Source organism: Kogia breviceps, chromosome 5 (genome assembly GCF_026419965.1).
Source record: "Kogia breviceps isolate mKogBre1 chromosome 5, mKogBre1 haplotype 1, whole genome shotgun sequence".
Classification (NCBI taxonomy): domain Eukaryota; kingdom Metazoa; phylum Chordata; class Mammalia; order Artiodactyla; family Physeteridae; genus Kogia; species Kogia breviceps.
The window spans coordinates 44,525,357-44,542,684 of NC_081314.1; the positions used below are offsets into that span (position 1 = coordinate 44,525,357).

General features: G+C 37.4%; 1 protein-coding gene across 2 annotated transcripts in view; it reads left to right on the forward strand.

Moving 5' to 3' along the window:
* The first annotated feature begins 379 nt into the window (after positions 1 to 379).
* The window catches only part of SCHIP1 (schwannomin interacting protein 1), a 799,100-nt gene continuing 782,151 nt past the window's right edge, over positions 380 to 17,328 (forward strand). For both annotated transcript variants that reach the window (XM_059064985.2, XM_067033915.1), the window contains exon 1: positions 380 to 596. In XM_059064985.2, coding sequence (XP_058920968.2) covers positions 588 to 596 — 9 coding nt within the window. In that variant the 5' untranslated portion in view covers positions 380 to 587. The remainder of the gene's footprint in view (positions 597 to 17,328) is intronic.

A 17,328-nucleotide genomic window follows, 5' to 3' on the forward strand; every position in this document is an offset into this window, starting at 1 on the left:
AAAGTGCATTGTAAAAGGAAGCAATAAATCCAGTTTTCTACATAAAAGGGATTAGATTTTCCAGTTTACCTCTGCACTGGGATTAATAAAATGTGAAACAAATAGCTGATGGAATGATCCATTTGAAGTTTGTAAAGGCATCTTGGGAAGCTGGCGGGAGTAGCCTTTTATTTTTTCAGCAAAAGGTTGCCTGTTAATTTTTTGATTCAGTCTTGTTCCTGAATGACTGTTTTAAAATGAGCTGAGAGACTGCTACCTGCCCATTTCTGCATGGCTGAGCAAATTCCCCCCTAAATCCAAGTTTCTCTTCATTTCCATCACTATACGTCTCCAAATTACAGAGAATTCATTCCTGAGCTGGAGAGGTGCCAGAAGTTTCTCATCTAGCTGTCTGTTGGGCTGCCTTTTTCTTTCCCCTCTTTGAGGCTTTCTGATGCCTAGAGTGAGCTCAACTCAAAGGTTTCCAGCCTCACACTCGCCTCACATTCCCCCACAGTCACACCGAGCTCTGGGATTCAGAGGAATACCGTGTGCCAGCAACCGATTCACAGGCTCCTTTTACCTGCAGGTGTTCCAGAAACTTCAAAATGCGTCTGGTAATGTATTTGCTCCTCTAACATGCCACTTTGGCATGCATTATATGCAGCTGTTTATTATTTTTTAAAAATCTGTCTTCTGAATAACATGCATGCTAAAATGTCAAAGGGGGCTTAGAGGACTGTGTAAGCTTAATTATTGGTCTAGGTATGTGTCTGTATGTGTGTGTGTGTGTGTGTGTGTGTTGTTAATGTAGGCATGTTTGCATAAATATGTATTATTTATGTACACATTTGTCTGCATAGACAGGTTTCACTAAAGGAATCTCATTGAAAGCACTACTTTTTATGTACATCCAGGTTTTCTAATCAGATCTGTAAACATCTTACACAGCAGCAAGTAGAGGAAAAATACATTTTTCATCCCTATGCAAACGGCATGTTGTAGGCACCTATTTGAAAAACCCTCCTTTTTTTCTCAAGAAAAGATGATTGTGTGTGTGTGTGTGTGCGTGTGTGTGTGTGTGTGTGTGTGTAGGGAGTGTTGGTTTTTGAAAATTTGGAGAGAAGAGTTATCTTGCTGCTGCACGAGAATCTCTACCCCATGGTACCTGCCTTCTTAAAACTCAGTAATCACTGAGGGGAAGAGATGTGGTTCTGCTTCATAGTAACCCCACGGGGACGTTGAGCCGCAGTGTTCAGCAGGCATTTTAGGTATTCTAAATACTAGTGCTTGAATAATAAGTAGATGGGGTAGATTGGCTATCACTGAGTCCTGCTATGTTTCCTGGCTTGTAGAAATTGCATTCACACTGTACATTTAGAATGTGCATGTGTTTATTGAACTCTAGTAAAGCAGCATGAGAGTGTGGGTTCATAAATCACATTATTTATTTGCCAGTGTTGGGTGCTAGATTCTAAAATTAAGAAATTATTTAGCAATTAATAATACATTCAGCATCCCTTGTCTCATTGGGTGAGATTTACATCCTGGGGACTTGCTCTTCTAGTTATAGAGACAAATGATTTAAGGTTCAGACTTAATTGCTATTTCAAATCCTTAAGCTAGAAAGATGCTTGCAGTACTTTATTTAAAAGACGTATTTTGAAAAATGTGTATGTATATTTCTAACTGGTGGTGAGCTAATTATGACTCTAATGTGCTATGTGTTTAAGATAAACAACTTTTCTTGAGTATTGCTCACTTGTACAGTAGAATTTGCTTTCTTGTCTTCATATTAATTTTACTTTGCATCCTGTCCTTGCTTTTTGAGAGATCAATAATTACTAATTGTTGTGAAGATGAGAAAATAATGTAGTAACTCAGAATTCACAAACAAAAGTAGGGTGAATTAGCAGTTTTCTGAGAAATTAAATGAAACATATTTTCACAAGTGAGTTTTCTAAGTGTGCAGTAGGTATTGATATTTGAAAATGGAAACAAATATCAACTTAAGTAGAACAGGTTAGGATAGTGTTAATGCCCTCTTGTTGTAGTTCCTCACTATATTTAAAGTGAGGTAGTAGATAGCTTATTTTATATTGGCTATTAATGACTTTTGCTTCATGATATTGATTATAGAACAAATTAATTTTGATTTGCTTTGAATTTGAGATGATTGTAAACTTTGGTAAAATAGTTTACTGAATTGTAACAATAAAAAGGCATATTCTTGTAAATCAGTGTGAAAACCACTTTACTTTTTGGTGTTTGAGATCCAATATTTTATCACGTATAGAGCTGCATACTTAAGAGGATTATATGTATTTCCAAAAGAATTTACATAAATTTTAATGCTGATTTTTATCAACCATGTTCAATTCATAATTACTCAAAGCAGTACAGTAAAAATACATTTCAATATGTACGAATGGTTCCTTGAAAGGGCATATTATATTAGAAGCCATTAAAAACCTGTGTTGGCTATTAACGTTATACTCATGTATTGCTCTGTGTGTAACTGATTTTATTTTAGGCACTATGCATTTCCAATATTTAAATACACCATTATTGTGACCTGTTTGATGTAGGAATATTGCCTTTGAATGTGAATAACTTGATGAAGCTTTCAAATTGAATGTATAGGATGACTGAAGATTTAGTAGTACTTGTTTTGGTATGTAATGCAATGTGCATTAATGTAAATATACAGATAATGAGCTGTGTAAAAACATTCATTGCATTCAACCACATTACAGAACACTTTCATCTTACTTTTGAAGTTGGTTATTTTGTTTGAAGTTAGTTTCATAGGCATAAAAAGAAGTTTTATTTTTCTGAGTTTATATGGTGCTGTGTGGTAACAGGAAAACACTCAGTGCCATTTTGTAGGGAATATCATATGTACCAAATAGAGGAAAGAGTGCCACGTTTGCCATCTGTCTCTAATTATGATTTCCTAATGGCTTTTAGATGATAGAACAGGCCTTTATTTTTATAAAGCAGATTTATATTACCTACAATACCTAAGATGATTGTAAAACACTTCCCCCATACAATAGTTTCTCCATTGTATGACTGAGATTGTCTTATGAAACATTTCATTTTTTAAGGCTCACATATAGAAAGAGACTATAAAAATATAATTTGTAGACTGACCATGCATCCACAGCTGAAACATTCATCCTTTAAGTAAGCATTTATTGACCATCACTTTGCCAAGCCATCTCCTAGCCTTGAGTAAATGGGTGGGATGGCGGGGGGAGGTCTTGTCTAAAGAAAGAGGAGATGCTGTTCCTGCTAGTTTGTTATTAATAATTGTTTATGAAGGCACAGATACCTTCAACATAGTTTGAGAATTAGATTATTTTTTGTTCTACCTAGCTTCAAAATGCTTCTATTCTTAGGGTTTGCAAGTAGAGAGGAATGATCACAGTTGGGACAGGTAGGGCAGGCAGGTTAAGGAAACTGGAGAAGGTGAGTTCTCAACCAAGTTTTGAAGGAGGTTATTAGCAGCAGCTGATATAAAGGAGAGAAATAGCCATATTGGGTGGATGGAAAAGAAATATGGGAAGAAACAAATCATGTCAGGAGAAAAAAAGGTGATGATATTATATGGAGAAGACAAGTAGGAGTAACAACAAGAGAAATTGAAAAAAAATTACAGGGTTGAGTTTGAAATATTTTTAGTTAATCTTCACTAGTCTTATTATATCCCATGAAAAATTCTTTGAGCAAGTGAACATTCCTTCTCTTTTATTCTATCTATCAACATCTGTAAAACAGCATTTCAAAATCTATGCAATAATGTTTATTAATATTTCTTGAGCATTTACTGTGGGCCAGGCACTGTGCTAAATACTTTAAATGCTTTATCTCATATAGTCCTCATTTACTCATTAAAATCTTCATTCTGTATATAAAGAGATTGAGATACTGAGAAGTTCTATAACTTGTCTAAGGTTTTACAAGGTCAAAAGTGGATGAACTGGGATTTAAACCTAGACTCTGGAGCCCAGCCTTCTAACCACTACATGACAAAGCCACTTCCGCTTATCACTTCATCTCTAACTCCAGATCCAGACTGGTGTGACCAGTTGCTGACTAGATGTGTCATTTAGGTCCTCTGGGAACAGATGCTGAGACAGAATTATTGAGCGAGTATTTTATTGGAGGGTAAAGATGAAAGAGGGAGGAAGCAGAGTTGTGCAGGGAAAGGCTTCAGACCACAATGCAGATCTGACACAGCCACACCCAACTTGATGGTGATCTCCAGAAGGAAGGCTGCCTGTTAGAGGAGCCCCCTGTTGGAAGGAAATGGCCAGGCCGAGTACTGCTAACCTGCTTGGTCACCGACAGGAGGTTCCCAGGAAAGGCATGGCTGTGACTCAAAAGTTGTGGCAGATTCTGAATGTTCTGTAGCTGGAGGCTGTCAGCTATCTGCACTTATTGCAGCTGAACAGAAGTTCTTTCTCAAAGGGAGATCTGAGATGTGTACCTCCTTGGCTGCATAGGTGATGTCTATACAAAATACACCATCGGAACTCAGGGTGAGGCAAGCTAGGTACCCGGGACAAAGAATTTAAGGAAGTCTTCACTTTCAGGGTCATGCAAGTGCAGGGTAGGCACCTGAGAGTGAGTGCCTCCTTAAGTCTACACCCTGTGTGCTTTTCCAGTCTCACCCTAGTCCTCAGAACCTCATATTCAACACACTTGGAATTTTGCTCATCATCCTCCTCTCCAAAGCATGCCCTTCTTTCAGTCTTCTCTCCCAGGCAGATCCAGTAACTGCTTAATGGGTCCTTCTATCTTTAGTGTCTTTTCTACCATCCTACTCAGGTCTCTCCACTGCCACAGCATCATCTGAGTTAAATGCAACCCTGGTTTATAATTCCAACGCTTAATACTGTTCATTGGTTCTCTGTAGCCTAGAGAATAAATTCCAAGCTTCTTTCTATGGCACAGAAAGACCCTGTATGATCTGATTGTGTGGTCAATCTGGACCCAGAGCTGGAGGAATTTCATTACTACAGCTAAGGAATAGCAAAAGTGTTTATTTATATATATAGAAAGGTTGTATTTAATTTTGGTGTTGAAGGATGGGTAGGAATTTGTAGAGTTGAGAAGTTATTTCATACAGAAAAAGCAGAATGAGGTGATTTGGGGGTGATTAGGGGAATGGAAAATTTAGCTGGAATTTAGAAAATATATAAGAGGTTAATGCAAAATATGCCCAGAAAAATAACTCAGAATCGATCAGAGAACTGTAGCCATGGAGTGTAAGTTTTCCGCTGAAGGTTTTGGAGCAGATAAGTGACATGATGAAAATGATCTTGTGTGAAGGTGAATGTGGTTATGGTGTCGAGACTGCACTGGATGGAGAGCAGTCAGGAGTCAGGCAGATGAGTTAGGAGGGCCTTAGGCTACTCCAGGCAAGAGGAAGTGAGATCTTGAACTCAGTGTGTAAAAGATGCAAAAGATGTGGGAAAATATGAAGTAAGGCTGGACAGGACTCCAGGATTGATTAAAGGAAGGGGTTCAGGGAAGAGAGTACTCAAAAGGGACTTAAAAGTTTGAATTGGGTTCCAGGAGGCTGGTGTATGGGAACCAGAAATGGACAGGAGGAGGCTCTTGTTAAGGGAAGACAACAGGAGTCCAAGAACTGTGTGTGGGTGGACCATCTCACTAATTTCCCCAAATAAATGACGTACAACTATTCATTTTTCTCTCTCTCAAGCACTGCTTATTCAGCTCCTCAAGTTTTGCCTAATTTTTAATTCACTGTCATAATCCCTTGAAAAAAGATTAAGGCATAGAAGACAAGAGCTATGCTATGTTTATAGACACCAACCATTCTGACAGAACTTAGGTTCCTTTTTCTAAATTAAAATGTAAAAATACCTGTTTTGGATCCACACAATTTCTGGCAGCCAGTTTGAGTGAATTATTATTATACTCTAATTAATTAATTAATTTATATTTTTGGCTGAGTTGCGTCTTCGTTGCTGCGCGCAGACTTTCTCTAGTTGCGGCGAGCAAGGGCTACTCTTCGTTGTGGTGCACGGGCTTCTTATTGTGGTGGCTTCTCTTGTTGCAGAGCACGGGCTCTAGGCATGCAAGCTTCAGTAGTTGTGGCACGTGGGCTCTAGAGCACAGCCTCAGTAGCTGTGGCACACAGGCTTTGTTGCTCCACAGCATGTGGGATCTTCCCAGACAGAGCTCGAACCCATGTCCCCTGCATTGGCAGGTGGATTCTTAACCACTGCGCCACCAGGGAAGTGCCTAGACTTTATTTTTTAAGAAGACATCTTGGCTCTGTATACACCTGATCCTGGCCAGCAGGACTGGCCCATTTCATTGAAGGTCTTTGTTCACAGGGTAGATAGAAGAGCTGACATTGTTTTCATGAGATGCAGACGCCTTCTCAGAGAGAAAACCTGAAGCTGCTGCCTCACAAAGGGACAGAGGCTATTGATTTAACATAAACAGAAAAAAAGACTAAATTTCTTTGTGAATAAATTGACATAATATAGGATTGTGATGTATAATTGAAAACCCAATTTTCAGTGAAAGGGAAATAATGGCAAAGACTTAATGCTAAATAAGCTTTAGGTACAGAAATGATGGTAAGTTTTTTTATGGATTTGCAATGTAATATGAGGAGCTCAAAGCAAATATTTAATTGTCCTTAAAACTGAACAACATAATAGTAAAATTTGCATATTCTTCCAAGCTTTCTTATCTTACTCTGTAGTGCTGGAAAGCACTTGTGGTAATATTACATTAGCATTCATGGGGTACAAAAAAGTAAACTTTGAGGAACTGATCAAATTAACCTCCAAAGGCTACTGCGTGGCCATATACAGACAACCTGGTGCCTAACAAGCGGTGATAATCAAAAGATAAGCTCTGGTAACGTGTTTGTTTTGTGACGATGATAACATAGATCTGATGCCCATTCATAACTAGGGTTGCCAGATGCAGAAATACAGGATTTACATACTTTGACCACTAGAATATGAAGCTATATAAGATGTGTAGTGATGAATTGGGAGACTGGGATTGTCATATATACACTAATATGTATAAAATGGATAACTAATAAGAACCTGCTGTATAAAAAAATAAATAAAATTCAAAAATTCAAAAAAAAAGTATTTTAAGGTGAAAAAAAAAAAGATGAGTAGAAATCTTCTCTGTTCCAGACGTAGATATAGGAAAGTATGTTTTCTTGATTGCATTAAACAAAAAAAAGCAATAAGACTGCAACATGAAAGGGAGGGGGGCGTCTGTCTATGTGGCCTTGGATGATTCTGTACCGTACTCTCAAGCTTCAGGGCAGCGATCTGTCCTGGACGATAGTTAATCTTCATGATGGGCTAATGAGCAAAGTACTGTTGGTATCACTCATTTTACAGATGAGGAAACTTGGCTAGAGAGGGTCAGTAACTTGTCCAAAGTCATACAGCAGGTAAGCAGCAGAGCAGTGATTGGCCGGCGTTCGTGCCCAGAAGCTTCTTCTCCAAGCTCTCCTCCTTCTTGCCACTTTTCTTATCTCTCTTGGGTCCTTTCTGTATACAGTAAGGAAATACAGTTGTAAACTCAGGAACCTGCGCCAAACCTAGTTTTCTGATGGACTGATAGTGAGTTGCTCACTGAGATAAAAATGTGTTGCTACCGTAGTCTAGTGATGTATGTCCTGCAGTGTGGGCGTCTGTCTGCTCACTTTTTTAAAATGGGCTTGGTTGATATTTGGAATTGGAAAATTTTAATTCTGCCTTCAATTTTGGTCCACACAGGACAATTTGAGCTCACACTTTGTGGGAGAGAGCAAATTGCCACATGCATACTATTAAAAGTGCATGAACATTCTAAGCATACAGAACTCTGATGAAGGAAGGATTAAGTGTGATGCAGCCCCCGGTAAGCTCTGTTTATTCACGTAGATGACTCCTGTTTAGCCTCCTTATACATCTAATTCTGAAGACATGATGTAGTGGAAGCAGTACAAGCTTCAGAATCAGACACGCCTAGGTACAAATCCTCTTTCTGTCACTGGGGCAAGCCATGTTAATATCTCTGAGGAATGGGGAAAATTCTTTGTATTGATGTGAGGATCAAGTGGTGCAGTATCATTTCTGGCATAGAACAGGTATTTAATAAATGTGTTTAGCTCATCAGTAGGGGTAGATACATAAGTGGTTAAAAGTACCTGACTCAGGACTCAAACTTCCTAGGTGCAAATCTGAGCTCTGCCACTTAGCAGCTGAATGACATTGGGAAATGTACTTAACTTCTCTGTGCCTTTAGTTTTCTTGTCTGTAAAATGGGAATGATGAAAGTACCCTCCTCGTAGGATTGGTAGGAGGAATGTATGACTTAATGTAAATAAAACACATAGAACAGTACCTGGCATGCAGTAAGCACTCCATGAGTGTTAAGCCCCTCTTTATGAGCTTCAGTTCACTTCTACCTTATTTCTTCTCAGAGCGAGGAGCCTGGCCATTCACAGTAAGCACACTTAAAGGCAGGCATTTCCAGTTTCTTGGTATCTAAGACCTACAGATATTTATTTTAATCCAGTGTCCGCTGAACCATTAATATCATGCACCTCAGTCTAACGATTTCTTGTACAGTCTACCCATCATTGGTGAAGGTTGGGCTCCCACATACCAGTTGTGGGGGGAAGAGTAAATTAGTACAGCCATCTTTAGATGGCAGTTTGTAATATCAACATTTTAAAGGCACATCTCTTTTGGCCTATTAATTTTACTTCTAGGAATTTTCCTACAGGGGCTTCCCTGGTGGCACAGTGGTTAAGAATCCACCTGCCAGTTCAGGGGACACAGGTTCGAGCCCTGGTCCGGGAGGATCCCACATGCCACAGAGCAACTAAGCCCGAGCACCACAACTACTGACCCTGCGCTCTAGAGCCCGCAAGCCACAACTACTGAGCCTGCGTGCCACAACTACTGAAGCCCATGTGCCTAGAGCCTGAGCTCCACAACAAGAGATGTCACCGCAATGAGAAGCTCGTGCACTGCAATGAAGAGTAATCCCCCTCACCACAACTAGAGAAAGCCCACGCACAGCAACGAAGACCCAACACAGGCAAAAATAAATAAAATAAAATAAATAAATTTATTTTTTAAAAAAAAGAATTTTCCTACAGATGGTCTCATATCACTGAGCAAAGACATGTGGTGGAATTGTTGGTTGCAGCATTGTTTATGATATTAAAAACCTATAAACAACTAAGTATATACCCAGCAAAAAATACTTAAATAATTTATGGTATATCCATGCAATGGAGTACTGTAGAGGAGATTTTAAAACTGTTAGAGCCATACAAGTGGACATGAAAAACTATACAAGCATATTTTTAGGAGAAAAAAAAGCATCTTTCAGAGGAGACCATACAGTATGAATGATACTGTTTGTGTTAAAAAAAAATAGGTTAATGTATATATATCCATTGCTTATTTAATCATAAAAAAATTTCAAAATATATATGAGTGTCAGTACTGATTGCCAATGAGAAATGGAAATGTGCATTTTTACCTTTCACTGTATGTGTACTTACTATTTGAATTGTTTAACATAGACATGTATTGCTTTTACAATTTAAAAAATAGTCAAGACAAGTCCCTTTCTTCCTCCTACCCCCAGATATTAGTTTTTAAAAAGATTAGTTCTTCATGCAAGTAAAATCCTAAGCCTTGGTATAGTATTTTTGAATTATTGAGCCAAGTATCATCCTAAGTTAAAACAGAATGTGTATCAACTCACTACCAAAGCTCTAGTTTGCTCCCAGGGAGCAGAAACCAAAATTACTAAGGAGATTTCCTAACATCAAGTCACAGGAGAGCCTTAAGTCCTGCGGCAAAAATTCCTGCTATTTAAAAGTTCATGCACTTAGAGAGTAAACATTAAATCAAAGAGCATTAGATGGGAGAAGGGAATGTTGAGTCAAGAACTTTTCCTCAGGACTTATTAAATTGAATGCTAAACATAGGGAAACATTACACATGGGAATTTTTTGCATTAAGATTTTTCTGTATTTCTAAAGCTCCTTGCTCAGTCTTTTGCAAAATGCTATACAAAAGTTACACTGCTTTTGGGTTCTGAGAACAGAAATAATTTGCATGCAGGGGTTAATCAAGATTCCTTGCTCTTTGTTCTTTTAAAAGTGCTTACACATACATTGTCTCCTTTGATACTCACAGATGAGGTATTTAAGACAAGTATTATAAAGCTCATTTTCTACATAAGGATCTGAGGTTTGGAGAGGTTAAGTGATAAGCTTAAGCCAGTCAGTGTGGAGCTGAACACACAAGGACCCTTGGTTATCCTTTCCACCACCAGTCAAGGGCACAGCTGCAAAGCAGAATCACTCCTATGGTTGTGAAGTTGGTTTAGTATTTTTGTGGAATCACTGCTATTCTGGTTTAGGAAGACCTAGGAATGCCCAATTGAACTTCCTCCCCATTGTGAATGATAAATATGCTCATTTAAATGGTTAAGGGACATCTAATAAAATCCAGATGGATCCAGGTTCCCATTCTGACTCTACCCCTTACTAGCTACGTACTAGCTATTGTTCCCTCATCTATAAATTAGGAATAATGATAGCTTTAATCTTCCAGGGCTGCCATTAGAGTTTCAATGAAATAATGTATGAAAAGTGCAGAGTGCATGAAGCATAGCAAAGGGTCAATACATACATCTACAATAATAATTATTAATAATATTATAAATAAGTCAGAGTCCAGGTCAATGCAGCAGGCAAGGCTCTGATAGAGGCCAGAGCTTTTGTCCACCTGTTGGTGACTGCAGGAGCTGCATCCCAAAGTGGGCACCAACCAGTTTCTTTCCTTTTGAAGGAAACCTCCTTGGAACCACAAAGAACTAAGCAAGAGCAGAAAAGTTGCCTCAAACTTCACTGAGCCTCAGTGCTCAAGCAAGGGCTTGATCTAAAGAGATCACCCCCAAATTGAAACAGAGCCCACCAGTTTTCCAGTTTATGGTTAGTAGTGAGATGAAGTAGGTAAGAAGACCCAGTCACCCAGGGCTTTAACAAAAGGATAGTCACCTCCCCTAAAAGAGCATCCCTAAGATCTTGCTCCGGGACTTTGTCTTCAGTCTGTTAAATTTCAACTTCTTAAATCAGATTTTAGGGGAAATCCAAAAAGCCAGAGTTCAGAATTCACACAGTGAATGATGAAGGAATCTATTTGCTATTTAGCCGAAAAGTAGTAATTCTTCTTTTGAGTTTTTTAAACTTATTTTCCTTTACTATGCAATAAATTTATGCTTACTGCTGAAAATGTACAGAGTCAAAATAGAAGAAAAAAAGTCCTTAGAAAGAAAAGAAGCATTATTCATATTTATTTTGGTATGTAGTTATTGAAACTTTTATAAGTAAGTATATTTATTTTTATAAAAACTGTAAAGCACTGTACAAATAGTTTATGACCTTTCAAATCCTAGCAGAATATTATGCATATATTTTCATGTCAACAAATGTTTTTCTATGACTCCGTTTTCAGTGGTTGCATAGTATTCCTTTGGGTGGATATTTCATTATTTAAGTAATCTTCTAATGTTGAATGCTTAGGGTTTTTCCTTCTTACAAGAAAAATTTTCTTGAAAAATCATTGTATAAATCTTTAATTAATTTTTAAAAACAAATTCCTAGAAATGGAATTTCTAGTTCTATGTGCAAATGCATTTTTAAGGCTTTTGGTGTCAAATTGCCTTCCAGTTAAATTTTTACCATTTTTATCCTTACTGTTAGTATGAGTGCAAGTAGATCAATGACTGTTTCAGTACAAATGACTTCTATTCATTTATTGTAAAAGGTGAATATGTTTACACTAGCCTGTATTGCTATGCCAAGAATAGAGTACTTCTTATTAATGCCAACTTCTAGTTTTGTTGTTATACTCCAAACATAATATATCCATAAAATAGTTTGTTAATTGTATTTGGGAGGTTGGTGATGATATCAGTATAATATGATTAGCTTTTGAAAGCTTTTTTGTTGTAACAGAAAATGTTGAGATAATTTAGAGGAAAACTTACTACAAGCAAACTTGCACCGGAGCCGATTAATTCCACCCACATACCCTTTTCCAGGTGTGAGAATAAAACAGTCAAGGGCGTGTAAACTGTTCCACTGTGATTATCATCACATCAATTTTCTCAAGGGTTGAAAGTAACCCTGCCTGATCTTTTCTGTATCACACTAGGATTCACAATAGAAATGTTAAGATTGGAGCATTTTCAGTAGAAGTTACTCTTGACACCAGCCTTGCTGTCAGAGTAATTCCTGCTGGAAAGAAAGTGTCTGAACTAATGGTCTAATAAACTGAGTTAGTGTTTCAGCTTGGCAAAGGATTAATTAGGGGAAGAGAAACTAACATTGATTTGGGTTCTTTATTTGTCAAGCCCTTTGCAATTAATACTCCCTAGAAACCTATGAGGTAGGTGTTACCATGGGCAAATTTTACAGTGAAGTAACTGAAATTCGGTCAAATAAAGTGTCTTGCCTATTCAAAACACATAGCCAGTGAGCTGTAAAGGTGGGATTTGAACCTGGGTTCCCTGCTTCTGGAGCCTGTGCTCTGTATACTGCTCCTTCTCACCAGGTACACAGCAGCCTGACTGTTTCTCTTCTAGAATATTCACTGTAAGCACGACTACACTTTTCATCAACTAACCTGCAATTTCCCACTTAAAAAATCACTGTGTTAGGCAGACTTAGAGACTCAATCCACTTATAAATGCTGTGTCAGTCAAGGTACTTTTGTAGGCCAGAAACAGAAAATTTGCTGTCTTATCTAACAAGATATCCTGTGACAGAGGGGTTCTGGGTTTTTTCAGAGGTTCAGTAATTACGTTCAGTGGGAGAAGAGTATACTGTTGCTTTTCTAGAAAGTTTTATTTTTATATAACCACCATCTAGAAATGAACATATCATTTTTTCAGTGTGGTCCACCAAATCCTTCTCATTTCCATCACCTTTCTCTAATAGAATTCTGTATTTTTATTCTTTACCCAAATGTTCAACTATTTTAACTCTTCTGCACTATTCCTTCTTGAGACAACTTCTAAGAAGGAGGAGAAAGTAAAATTTTAATGGAAAGTGAAGATAGCTCCAATAGTGCCTATGTACTAGACTTAGCACAATTTTTTGCTTGAAAAGAAATCAGTGTTGTCTTACAGGGGAGCATTAAGTAAAAGAGACCTGCATTTTCTATCATGAATGAATACTCTGATTATCTCTTATTTCAGAAAGTTTAAAAAGAAAGTTTTTTAATCTTCAGGCTTGTATTAGCATAATTGAAACAAAAATTGAAGTGGTGGGATATCCATCAATTGCCAAAGTAATTAGTTCAATAAAATTATGTGTTGATTCAAGGGGGAAAACAAGTTAAATAATTTCTAAATTGAATTGGCTTATTAATTGAATGGAAACAATTCAGTTCAACAAATTATCAAGAACCTACAGTGTACTAACATAGAATAAGTAATTTATGCCACCCATTCTTTTCACTTACAACCTGGTGGAGAAGAAGAGTACATAACCAACATAGAAAAAGCATCTGTGATAAACTACTACATGAGATACAGCAAAGGTATATAATAATTATAACAGCAATAATAACTAATACACTGAGCACTTATTATGGTCTATAGTATGCTTTTATTATGCTTTAAGTGTATTAACTCATTTAATTCTCACAACAACCTTAGAAGATAAATTACTTTTGATTAACCCCATTTTACAGATGAAGGAACAGAGGTAATAGGGAGGGATAAAGAGAGTCTTGTGGGGGTGCAATTACTTCTGCCTGAGGAGGTGCGGGGCTCATTTTTTGGGAAAAAGATATGGAAAAAAGGTGACCTTTTAACTAAGATTGAGGGAAGAGGTGTAGATAAAAAGGCTTAGCAGTGGGAAAAAATGGTGTCTGCAAAAGCATCTTTGAAAGATGTTTTCATGTCACATTCAGTGCGGCCGAAGTACTGTGATGTGTGGAATAAGTGGAGGTGAAGACAAGGAAAACTGTGGCTATATTGTCTGGACCATGTATGTCAAGCTAAGGAGCCAGGGCTCTGTCTTTCATTGGTCAACACTATCTAAAATCTTTAAGGATAGTGACATGATAAAATGTGGCTTTAAAAATATGATTCTGGAAAAGAATGGAGAGAAACAGATTGAGATAAGAGAGGCTGATGAGAGTGGGAGTGTACAAGATTATTGCAATGATCCAGAACAGAGACAGTAATTCCTGGACTAGGAGACGGGGAGGAGACCCACAGGGCTTGGTAACTTCTCAGTGAATAGTGATACCATTATCAAAATACAAGAGAAGTTGAATATTCCTAAGCAAAAATGTAACCAAAACACATAGCTTATAGAAAATATACCTCATAATGGAATATAGACTTGAATGTAAAATGTAAGACTTATAAAAATTACAGAAGAAAACATAGGAAAAAATTTTTGATACCTAGGGCTAGGTGAAGAATTCTTAGACTCGACACTAAAAGCATGATTCTTAAAAAAAAAAAAACAACTTACAAATTGGATCTCATTAACATCAGAAACTTTTGTTCTATGAAAGACAAAACATCATTTCATCAAGAGAATGAAAAGACAAGTTGCAGACTGGGAGGAAATATTTACAAACCACATATCTGACAAAGAATTTATCTACAATATATAAAGAACTCTTAAAATTCAAAATTCAACAATAAGTAAGTGAAACAATCCAATTAAAAATGAGCAAAATACATAAACATACATTTCCTTAAAGGTGATATACAGTTGACAAATAAGCATGTGAAGAGATATTCAACATCGTTAGTAAAATGCAAGTTAAAACAACGAGATATAGTTACACGCCTATTAGAATGGCTAAAGTAAAAAGTAGTGACAGTAACAAATGCTGGTGAAGATGTCAAGAAACTGGATCACTCGTATGTTTCTGGTGAGAATGTAATATGGTAAACCATTGTAGAGTAAATATGGCAATTTCTTACAAAACTAAACATGTGCTTACCATACAAACCAGTGGTTGCATGGTTGGGCATTTTTTCCTGAAAATGAAAACTATGATGACACTAAAAGCTGTACACAAATGTTCACAGCTTTATTCATAATAGCCCCAAGCTAGTAACAAGCCAAATGTACTTCAGTGTATGACTAGTTTACTAAACTGTGGTATGTCGTATCATAGAATACTACTCAGTAATAAAAAGAGAAGAACAATTGATATACACAGTTTGAGTCATCTCTAGGGAATTACACTGAGTGAAAAAAGTCAATATCAAAAGGTTACACACTATGATTCCACTTATATAGTATTCTTGAAATGACAAAAGGATAGAGACAGAGAACAGATTAGTGGTTGTTAGGAGTTAGGGAAGAGGGAAGACAGTGGGTGTAGTTACAGAATGGTAGCATGAGGGATCCTTATGATGGAACATTATGTTATTTTGACTGTGGTAGCAATTAAGCATATACATGGGATAAAATTGTATAGAACTAAATATACACACAGTGCATGTGAAATTGGTGAAATATAATTAAGGAAGGTAGATTGTATCAATGTCAGCTTCCTTGTTGTGATATTTAGTTATGCAAGATGTTATCATCGGGAGAAGCTAGGTAAAGAATATACAAGATCTCTCTGTATGATTTCTTACAACTGCATGTGAATCTACAATTATCTAAAAATAAAAGTTAAAAGAATGAGGAAACTAAGGCCTAGAAGGGTTAAGTAACTTTGCCAGGGCCACACAGCTGGTAACCAGAGGAACTAGTCTATGTGACTCCAGAGGTTACCCTGCCTTCAGCAGTTGAGAAGAGCTCAGGGTAAAAGCACAAGGAACATGATCATTGCAAGCCTTGACAGGAAAAGAGAAGCTCACAGAAGTGACAGAGATGGTAATGCCATTTTGACCCAGTTTCTATAGCCTGAGATTTAATGGGGTTTTATTCTAGTCCTGTTCCTTAGATTTCAGATGCATCCTTGCAATGTACTATCAAGGGAAAATGGATAGACACTGTTTGCATGAGGTTGTTGGATGGGTGGTTTGGTTCTTATAAGCATGTGGTCCTCAGAGCTACTGGGTAGGGCTGGTGCCGGGTCTATTCAGAGTCAGTGTTTAAGGACCAAGGGAGGGAAGGAAGATTACTGATAAGGAGATTTGGCCAGGGCTGAAAGGTGGGAGGCATGTAGTTGGTGTGTCATAATGGAAGATCTGGGAGGAGGGGAATGGAGTGAAGTGAAGGTCAGCTGTAAGAAAACCAAGGTGCAAGTGTGTGAAATGAGATGATTCTGGAGCTGAGTCCAGGGCTGAGGAGATCCTGCAGTGACCTTCCTTTTCACAAGGCCTGGGACAGCCATGGCCCCTCCCTCTGAGAGACAAGAGCTGGGCCCAACATAGCCCCTTTGTCTGACTTAGTCTCAGGCTTCCACCCATTCTTTTCACTAAATTGTCCAATTGGAAGGAATCGATCAAAGTGATCAGCTGTCTGGGTTCATGTGGGCATGACCTGAAATCCTCACCAGCTTTTAGGAAAAAGGAATAAATGTGTTTTTTCTTTCTTGAGTGTTCTGATTTCCCCAGTTGATTTGTATCATAATTCCTATAAATGTAGCTAAAAAGTTAAATCCCTGAGGAATAGTGAAAAACATCAATTGAGGAACTTTAAAAATTATATTAATAATTAATGTTGACACCTAGCAACCTTAATTTGAATTTGTCCTAGTGCATTTCTGAGTACTTCAGCAGTGTCATCTTTATAGTTCATCAATTCATCAGTATTGCTACTGTAACATTAATTAAAAAGAATACACCTGGGATAAATGGATGATTATAGATGTAGGGTAGGGGAAATACAAAGTGAATCTGTAGTGCCAGAAATCTAGGCAGTTATCGTCCTGATCTCAAACTATATTACAAAGTTATAGTAATCAAAACAATATGGTAATGGCATAAAAACAGACACATAGATCAGTGAAACAGAATAGAAAACCCAGAAATAAACTCATGCATATGTGGTCAATTAATTTTTAATAAAGGTGCTAAGAATACACAATGGGGAAAGAATAGACTTTTTAATAAATGGTGCTGGGAAAACTGGATATTCATATGCCATGGAATGAAATTGGACTCCTGTCTTACAACATACACAGAATCTACTCAAAATTGATTAAAGACTTGAATGTAAGACCTGATACCATAAAACTCCTAGAAGAAAACATAAGAGGTAAATTTTTTGACATCAGTCATGGCAATGATTCTCTTGGATTTGACACCAAATGCAAAGGCAACAAA